Here is a 9,930-nt window from a genome sequence, read left to right on the forward strand (position 1 = left end):
TGCTGACACCAGGTGTTGCCCTGACCCAGGGGCAGGACCTTGCACTTGGCCTCGTTGAACCTCATGAGGTTCACATGGGCCCATTCCTCAAGCTTTTTGTGGTCCCTCTGTGCAACCTCCCTTCCCTCCAGCATGTCAACCACAGCACTCAGCCTGGTGTCACCTGCACACTTGCTAAGGGTGTCCCTGATCCTCCATCAGGACATTGAGCTGTTCAAAAAGCTGAAAAGCAGCAGTACCATACATGAGCACAGCATTTCCAGGCTCTACTGATACCTCATGTTTCTGAAGAGGAAAAGGAGGATCTTCCCTATCCTACAGTACTGAGCAGATTCTGATCAGCAGGGAACAGCAGTGCTCTGATCAAATAGTTGCTGCTCCCTCCTGTGCCCTGTGGCATTTTGGGGGCAGAGCAAGAAGCTACAGGCAATATGCTCTATGAAGCACAGACACTGAGCAGAAAAGTGCCAGAGAGGCTGTGGCCAGAAAGAGGGGTTCAGCTACTGAAATGTTTGTGTGATGACACAGGAACTGATATAATTCTCCCAGCCTGTTGCAAGGAACCTCAGGCTTACATGCAGCCTCTTCACCCAAGCACCACGTTGCCCTGTCCACTCATTTCCTTCCAGATTTGTTTAAATAGTGGCTCAACAGTTTATTTATGGACTGTCCTTAAGAGCATGCCTCATGCTGCCCAGAGCAGTGGTGGAGTCCCCATCCCCAGAGGGATTAAAAGCTGTGGAGATGCAGTGCTGAGGGACATGGGTTAGTGGTGGGCTTGGCTGTGCTGAGTTCAGGGTTGGACTTGATGTTCTTAAAAGTCTTTTCCAACGTAAAGGATTCTGTGATTCTATAATTAGACAGAAACAGAGAAAGGAGGCAGAGACACTTTGCAGAACAGGGAACAGAAGACCTCTGCCTGAAGTTTCAGGATGGCCCAGAGTTAAGGCTACTGTCTTCCCTGTTGCCACCAAGACAAACAGGCAGCAGCAGCTTGGTAAAACACATTGCAGGAAGAAGCAAAACTTCCTCCTCCATCCCCCAAAACTGAAGCACAGCCCACAGTATCAAGAATGAAAACACAAGAGAGGCAGCAAATGAGCCTTTGTCATTAGTAACACAAATTACTACACCCAAAGTTGAATTTCCTGATGGTACAAAACCTATTTCACAGACACCAGCAGGAGTCAAACGCCTCACCTGGATCAAAAAAGAAATCAGTTCTTGGGATAAAAGATTATATCTGACTTCTAAGCCATGCAGAAAACCACATCTAGTCTTTTCTAAAGCCCAGATAAAAAAAAAAAATCACAGGTACATAAGACTAATACAGAGAACATAAACCTAGTATTGGAGCTGTTATTCCCTACTGGGGAAGCAACAATGCCATAAATCCCATCTCAGTACTATTCTTCTTCACCAATTGAGAGATTAAAAGCATGATGCACCTTCCAGCTCCTGCTAACAGGCAGGACAGCATGATTTACTTAATCATCCATTTCTTGCCTTTTTGCAAGGCCACAGAATCTGACTTCTGCTGAGTTTACAGGCAGAAATTGGTGCTTGTTATATCTTGGTCAATGTGCTGTAGTTCTAGGCCCTGTTTTCTCTGTCCAAATAATCTGCATGAGTGCCATTTCTGGAGCTTTACAGCTGTGCCTGGATGTCTCCTGCTCTAGTCCAAGCCACTTGGAGGAAGGGCTTAAATGAAGGAAGGACTAATTGTAAACAGAAACATTTATGTAGTAAGAAGCTATATTTAGGGTAAGAGGATACAGACTTCTACACAGACAAAATACTGAACAGCTCCTCTTACAGTTAACACTCAGAGATAAACCCAAGATAATTATTATTCTGATAGCAGTGCAGTCTAGGGAAGTGTAAGGTCTTACAGCTCGACCTTTCTACTGTAAACACAACCTTTTTCATCAAGAGGCTTTTTTGAAAGCAGCTTCTTACCCATCACTCTCTGTTGAGTAGACTACTGGCAATCTGTTCTCCACTTCTATTCCCAGATCCTGCTGCACAGTTTCAAGATTCCTTTCAAAGGTGTCCACACTGCCAATATTAAACCAGACGTACTGCTAGGAAAAAAGGCAGATATCACCACAAAGTGCCCTGGCTTATTTCACCTTCATTACACAAGTAATTCTCAGAACAGATTCAGACTATAACAGTTTTAAGTTGCCTTGTTAAGCATGCAACTGCTGTAAGATGCATGTAATAAATCCAAGGCCTACCAACCCCAATATACTGTGTCTGTTATTGCTGCCACAGAAGTCACACACCCAACAGCTCTGGGGCACTTTAAATGGACTGAAATCCTGGCATTTTCTGCAGGAGCAAAGGGGAGTGCACAAACAGATCTTCAGGAGGGAGCTACACAGTCAGTGTAAGACAGAGCACTGAACCAGCAAACACAGCAGCCACACACTTACTGTTCATCACAAAGTCTCAGCTTTTCTGGGCAAGAAAGGCAATTCTCTACTTTTGAAGACCATACCAGGGTTGAAGTTAGCTGTCTTCACACAAGACAGCATGAACTTATACTGGAATTTTTTTCCTGATGTATTTTCAAACAGTGCTGAGATTCAGTTTTTAAAGATCTCCCTTTTTGCACCATGACCTGCCTGACCTGCCCTTACTCACCCTAACATTGAAAAATAGGAAAAAAAAAGATTGGTCCTAAGTATTAACTGATTGAGAAACTGAGGCAACTGGTGGTATGTGGGCTAAAGAGTAGGTGTATAAATAAGTCACACTGAAACCCACTGGTGAAGTAACTGCTGCAAGATTTCACTGCCCCAGAGGGGCTTGCAGACCTTGTTTCAGAAAGTCAATTAAAAAACTACCACCCAGGAAGGGGCAACCTGACAAAGTTCCTCTTTTGTTTTAAAAATAACTGGCTAAAAGGAGTCTGGAACAGACAAGAGCCAAAAGTATGTATGGTTAAGTCTGGGGGTCTCTTCAGCAGGCTGAAAACAACAGTTAGAGATGCAGGACCTCCAGCAATTTCTTACTCTTGTTCATGTATTTGAATTAAGAGCATGGTGCTGGAGAGGAACCACTTGCCACAGCTTTAAGATATCCGTGGCAAAACAAAGTGAAAACCACACAATGTAGGATAATGTAACAGTAAGGCAGAAAACATGTTTTAGATTGAAGTAGTTAATGCTCCAGACCAAGTCTTCTGCATCCAGCTTTACCTAACAGGATGGCTTTGCTGTGTCTAGTGCCTCATGTGCATGTATTAAAAGCATTTACCCACTCATGAGGAGACTGGCCAGAAACAAAGATGACTCTAACAAAGCGCTTGTTCACCACTTCAAGTCTGTCCACCTGCAGGAGGAAAGAACAAAGCTTCTGGTGAGTTCCAAGCACAGTGACTGCACTTCCACCACAGCCAAGAGACACACACACCAACATGAACCTGTCCTGTTGGAGGAGAATAAAATTCATGATGTAGATCCAGATGGTTCCACAGTCTGCAGTTTGCCATTAGGAATGGCATGAAGAATCCCATGTGTAAAGGATATTAGCACATGAAAACTTAGATAGTAGGAACCCAATACACATTCCAGCTCAAATCACAGCTACAGTGGAACAGTTAAACAAGACTTAACTATTTCAATGCTCAAACAACACAGGCAACAGACCACATGACTCCAAATTCTTGTAGCAGCTTCCAAAACAGAGCAAACCAAACTGAACAAAACGAGGGAAAATTTAACTGCTCTTACAAGTGTTTTCTCTAATAAAAGCCCTCCTGTGCTTATTAAGCCATATTAAACACAGTAATATCAATTAGATAAAAGAATTTACTTGAGGTAACAGTTACTATATAAAGTGAGATCAAGAACTGAGCTGCATGTTCACAGATATATACTGTTAAGCTTTTTTGATAGAAGTCTGAAATGGTTTGTGTCTTCAATTTGACAGGATCTCTTCAGAAGACAACTAAAGTTTCCTTCCATAAAACAACTGGTTTCAGTATCTTTAAAGAATTTAAACCAGCCATGGTTCTACAAGTTTGGCCTGAAGAGTAACCTTGTTTTCACACACTCACTACACGTGGCCATTTCTGGCAGAACTGAAGCAAAACAGGAGCTAAGAAGCTGCTCCAGATCTAACCAGACTTCATACAAAACTACCTGAAGGTCTTTGTTTTGAAAGTGTGTAACCCCAGGGGTGCTGATGTCTTCCCCCCATTAACTGGCTACCACTGTGGCAACCAAGAGCATTTGATAGCTACAGATTTAGCATATCCAAACATCCCTGCTACATCTTACACAGGCCCAAGAGACTTTGGTTGCATAATGCTTCTCTGCAACAAGGGTTTGGGCTCTGTTCACTGTAACAGCCAGATGCAGCTTTTTGCTGAGCTAGTGTCTTACTTCCTCACAATAAAAATGAGTAAGGTTTTCCCTGCAGATGTACACATAATTGTCAGTTAAGAACAGGACTGTAAGACAGTGCAGGCAGAAGGAGTACAGAGAAGCTCTGCATAAACCAGTAAAAGAAAGTAGGAAACAACCTGTTCAGGGCCCTACAAAAGTAACAGAGGGGTAGGGAGCAAGCTCTTAATGCAAAATCCCAGCTCTGAAGCCTAGAGAAGGAGGCAAGTCCATGCTTTCCTAACCTGCAAGTGAAGCTACAGATAAGGAGGTAACAGAGCCAAGAACCAGTGGCTCAGGCCTAGGTAAGACACTGGATCTCCTGAACTTCAGGGCATCACCTATGTATTACTCCAAGTGTGGAAATCTGCCAAGTTCTATAGAGAACCTCTATAGCCATCCAGAACATCAGAGCAGGGAACTGATTAAGATGGAACCTGATCCTCTTGTCCCTCAAAAGTTACTCTGGAGCCAGTTCTCCCTCCACAGACAGAAGGACACAAGCATAAGCAGGGAGGCAGGAATGAGCATCTTCAGCAGACTGGTTTTCCCTTTGGATTCCCCTCCCTACTCACCACTCCTTTGGAAAGGTAGTTATTGACAAAGTCTTTCCAGGTGATTTCCCTCCCAGGGACCCTGAAGAAGAAGTAGTACACAACCATTGTCCAGAAGAAAGAACTTCCCACCACGTACATCCGGAACTCCCTGACATCCCATGGGATGTCACCCTGGGAAACAGAGGGGGAAAACAGTTCAGAGTCTGTAATACAGTAAGAACAGAAACAACTTCTAGTACTTATTTGTGGCTTCTACACCCTGCTCTCAAGGTCACCACAGAGAGTGTCAAACAAAGCTGTATTTTGTTGTATAAACACACTTTGGTAACCTCTGAGGAATTACAACAGTAGTGGAAGACTTCTGAAGTGTTTTACAAATAGTAACTGAGCACTTTTGATCTATGAACCATTTATATATAAAAAAAAGTGTTCACATCTATTATATGAACTTTCTCCATTCTATAACAACTTTTCCTGCCTTCCAGGATTACATGCAAGACCTACAAAAATAAAAGAAGAAAGAATAACAGGGAAAGCCCAGAAAAGAGGGAAAAAAACTGACCACTAAGTAAAATAAAAAGATATTCTCTATATTCCTGTACTGCCAGTTGCTATCATCTTTGTGCTACAGCTGATGACAATAAATACAAATTTTGAAAAGAATCTTATGTTAAGTATTCCATTAAGGTCTGAATGCTATGTTAATGTCAATAAACTACATACAGCTAGCACTGTGTGGTCAGCAAGTTTTACAAACTGACATTCTGAAACAAAATCCAAAGCCTTTAAAGGCCTGATGCTCCACTGTAAAGATTATTGACTATTACCAACCATATTCATGTAACTTAAAACTTCATCATGGTTCCTGAACCAGAGAGATGCCTCTGAAGGCACAGGAAAGGCACGGAGTGGAGAGCCACCTAGAGCCAGCCACTGTGTAACTAGCCACAGTTGCCTGAAGAAGATTTAGGCTATCAGAATTTGGCTCTACAAACAAAAAAATATCCCAGGTTATTTCATGGGGACAAGTAACCAACACTAGGATGAGAGGAGACGGGCTTCAGTTGAACCAGGGGAAGTTTTAATTGGATCTTAGGAAGAATTTCTTTCCTGGCAGAGTGGTGAGGCCTTGGCCCAGGCTGCCCAGGGAGCTGGTGGAGTCACCAGCCCTGCAGTGGTTCAAAAACATGCAGATGTGGCACTTTGGGACATGGTTTAATGGTCGCGGTATGGCTGGGTTGATGGTTGGACTTGGTGATCTTAGAGGTCTTTTCCAGCCTTAATGATTCTATGATAGTACCAGGAAGATATTTTAAAGTCAAGACCTTCTGTAATCTGGTCCACCAGTTAGTTTCTTCTTTCTTGCCACCTTTTTTTCCACCACTGCCACCTCCTCCACTACTAGTCCCACTAGGCTGTCGGGCACTAGCTTGCTTTGCTTCTGCAAAAAATAAAACAGAACAAACAACACATCTTTGTACCTTATACCAACCTCACACTATTTTTTATCAGTTCTAAAATTAAACAGAGTTGTTCTGAAAAATGAATTAGTTTGCAATGCTACAATAATTAGAGGATATGAGAAACTGCATATTCCATAGAAAAACAGATGTATATTAACTAGTAGAGAGACATCCATCTCATACAGCTATGATCACAAGAGAAGACTCTTAATTGTATAACTGATTACACTTGGGCACCAAGAACTAAAAAAAATCCCAATTATGACAGAAATCTTTTATGGAGACCAAATGAAACTTACTTCTACTGCACTAATCCAAGACACAGTCAAAATTATTGCAAATATTTGTTGGGGGCTGGGAGGGGGGGGATTGGTGGAGGTTTTCATTGGGGTGGGAGCAGGGTGAGTGGTTTGTTTTCTTTTGTTTTTTTAAAAACCAGACATCACAAGCTCTAAATAACACCTCTGCCTCCCATAGTTCACCCCTCCAGCCATGACACCAGATTTTACCATTCAAGGCCTAGTGGAAGGAAAACTGCTGCTCCTATTACTGCTCCCAGAGACTCTGAGGGCTGCTGCCTCTCCTCCTCCTTGGCAGAGGTGTTCTATAGATCTGGGACACAACAGAGCAGCTGTTATCACTGCTAATTTCCAGATCAATCCCCTTCCTTGTAAAGACAGGGCTCCCTTAGCACTGCCACTACCAACTGCTCTTTCAAAGAGCAGGCTACATGGCTGGTCCTGGCTGCAGAGCTGGTTCTGGATCCTCACCCAGAACAACAATTCTGGTTATTCCATGCAGCAAAGTGGGTATTTTAGCTTGCTCTAGGAAAAGCTGGGAACTACAGACACAGAGAATCTCTGAATGCAATGCATGACTGATGTCAACTAACAGGAAACAGTAAAACAAGAATTCAGGACAGCATTCCAGCAGAAGCCTAAGAGAAAATAACTGTTACTCCAGAGGATATACACTATATGAAAGCAAAATAACACTTAATGAAAACATATCAATAACACTTAATGAAAACATATCAATTCACACTTTTCAAATAATCTGGTATAAAAACATCTTCCCTCAAAAATCAACAAAAAAACCCCAACAAACGTTATGCTAAAATCTAGTGAATACACATCCCACAAAGAACTGAAATCAAGCAGCTTTCTGTACCTTTTGTTTCTCCAGTTGTACCCTTAGTTCCATTAGTCTTCTTCCCATTGGGAAAATATTTTTCAAATCCTATTAAGAGAAAGTTAAAGAGCTCACAACTTCTTTGTAGTTTACAAATTTGTCATTGCATTTCAGTAGTCACAAGCTGAATGTATACAACAGCAAATTAGCTAGCAACATATTGACTCCAAAAATGATTCCTTTTGTTTCTCCAGTTGTACCCTTAGTTCCATTAGTCTTCTTCCCATTGGGAAAATATTTTTCAAATCCTATTAAGAGAAAGTTAAAGAGCTCACAACTTCTTTGTAGTTTACAAATTTGTCATTGCATTTCAGTAGTCACAAGCTGAATGTATACAACAGCAAATTAGCTAGCAACATATTGACTCCAAAAATGATTTTCCTCATCATATCCTAAATATGACAGAAATCTGTTATGGAGACCAAATGAAACTTAATTCTACTGCACTAATCCAAGACACAATCAAAATTATTGCAAACATTTGTTGGGGTATTTGTTGGGGGCTGGGAGGGGGGGGATTGGTGGAGGTTTTCATTGGGGTGGGAGCAGGGTGAGTGGTTTGTTTTGTTTTGTTTTTAAAAACCAGACATCACAAGCTCTAAATAACACCTCTGCCTCCCATAGTTCACCCCTCCAGCCATGACACCAGATTTTACCATTCAAGGCCTAGTGGAAGGAAAACTGCTGCTCCTATTACTGCTCCCAGAGACTCTGAGGGCTGCTGCCTCTCCTCCTCCTTGGCAGAGGTGTTCTATAGATCTGGGACACAACAGAGCAGCTGTTATCACTGCTAATTTCCAGATCAATCCCCTTCCTTGTAAAGACAGGGCTCCCTTAGCACTGCCACTACCAACTGCTCTTTCAAAGAGCAGGCTACATGGCTGGTCCTGGCTGCAGAGCTGGTTCTGGATCCTCACCCAGAATAACAATTCTGGTTATTCCATGCAGCAAAGTGGGTATTTTAGCTTGCTCTAGGAAAAGCTGGGAACTACAGACACAGAGAATCTCTGAATGCAATGCATGACTGATGTCAACTAACAGGAAACAGTAAAACAAGAATTCAGGACAGCATTCCAGCAGAAGCCTAAGAGAAAATAACTGTTACTCCAGAGGATATACACTATATGAAAGCAAAATAACACTTAATGAAAACATATCAATAACACTTAATGAAAACATATCAATTCACACTTTTCAAATAATCTGGTATAAAAACATCTTCCCTCAAAAATCAACAAAAAAACCCCAACAAACGTTATGCTAAAATCTAATGAATACACATCCCACAAAGAACTGAAATCAAGCAGCTTTCTGTACCTTTTGTTTCTCCAGTTGTACCCTTAGTTCCATTAGTCTTCTTCCCATTGGGAAAATATTTTTCAAATCCTATTAAGAGAAAGTTAAAGAGCTCACAACTTCTTTGTAGTTTACAAATTTGTCATTGCATTTCAGTAGTCACAAGCTGAATGTATACAACAGCAAATTAGCTAGCAACATATTGACTCCAAAAATGATTTTCCTCATCTCTTGATTGAAAAGCAATACTAGATTCCCACAAATCACTCTACTCCTGTTGACAAGAAAATATCAAGTGTATTTAATAACCTAAAGTAAAGCTATCCTTTAAACCAGAGCTTAATTCAACACAAAATTGCCTCGTACAGCAGGAAGCAGAGCAAACTACCATGGTTCTTTACTAGCCCCTAAGAATCTCATAAATCAATGTTCCACCTCAAGATTAATGGCTGGGTAGTACAAGACTGCCATGGTTCTTTACTAGCCCCTAAGAATCAATGTTCTACCTCAAGATTAATGGCTGGTTAGTACAAGAACTTACTTCTTCCCCCCCAGACAACAAACCTAAATGGCACACAAGTGCAGTCCTCAGCAAGGAATGCAGCCTGCTCCTGTCACTGCTCAAAGTGACAATCACCTTTGGGAGGCTGAGAGAAAAGCCTTCTGCAAGCAGCAATTACACTTGCCAAGACAGTACTTCCATCAGTAGTAACTTCAGTGGTAACTTTCTCACAGAGCTGAAAGATAAAAATAAATAAATAAGTAAATAAAGCAACAAGAAGCTGACACAAAAATCTTCAAGCTCTCTAGTAGTCCTGAACTACAAGTCAGATCTTTACAACAGACTTCACAATAACTGCTGAGGACCAGAGCACAGGAGAAGGAAAAGGACAAGTCCATCAAATGGGTAGTATCTACAGCCAGGAAATTTTTGTTCTATTTGTTGTTAAAAGCAGAATTTCATCTTCCATAGAAACATAACATTCTTTATTAAAAGAGAAAAAAAAAAAAAACAAGCAGGAAACACTC

At 41.5% G+C, this 9,930-nt stretch overlaps 1 protein-coding gene across 1 annotated transcript in view; it reads right to left on the reverse strand.

The window, feature by feature from the left end:
• Positions 1–9,638, reverse strand: part of AFG3L2 (AFG3-like AAA ATPase 2) — a gene marked incomplete at its 5' end in the record, with an annotated part of 22,657 nt that extends 13,019 nt beyond the window's left edge. The window contains 6 exons of the mRNA XM_008942933.1: positions 1,960–2,084; positions 3,265–3,339; positions 4,970–5,122; positions 6,277–6,392; positions 8,923–8,991; positions 9,539–9,638. Of these exons, the coding sequence (XP_008941181.1) occupies positions 1,960–2,084; positions 3,265–3,339; positions 4,970–5,122; positions 6,277–6,392; positions 8,923–8,991; positions 9,539–9,638 (638 nt within the window). The remainder of the gene's footprint in view (positions 1–1,959; positions 2,085–3,264; positions 3,340–4,969; positions 5,123–6,276; positions 6,393–8,922; positions 8,992–9,538) is intronic.
• Positions 9,639–9,930: the final 292 nt, after the last annotated feature.

This window comes from Merops nubicus, unplaced genomic scaffold, assembly GCF_000691845.1.
Source record: "Merops nubicus isolate BGI_N331 unplaced genomic scaffold, ASM69184v1 scaffold5066, whole genome shotgun sequence".
Classification (NCBI taxonomy): Eukaryota; Metazoa; Chordata; class Aves; order Coraciiformes; family Meropidae; genus Merops; species Merops nubicus.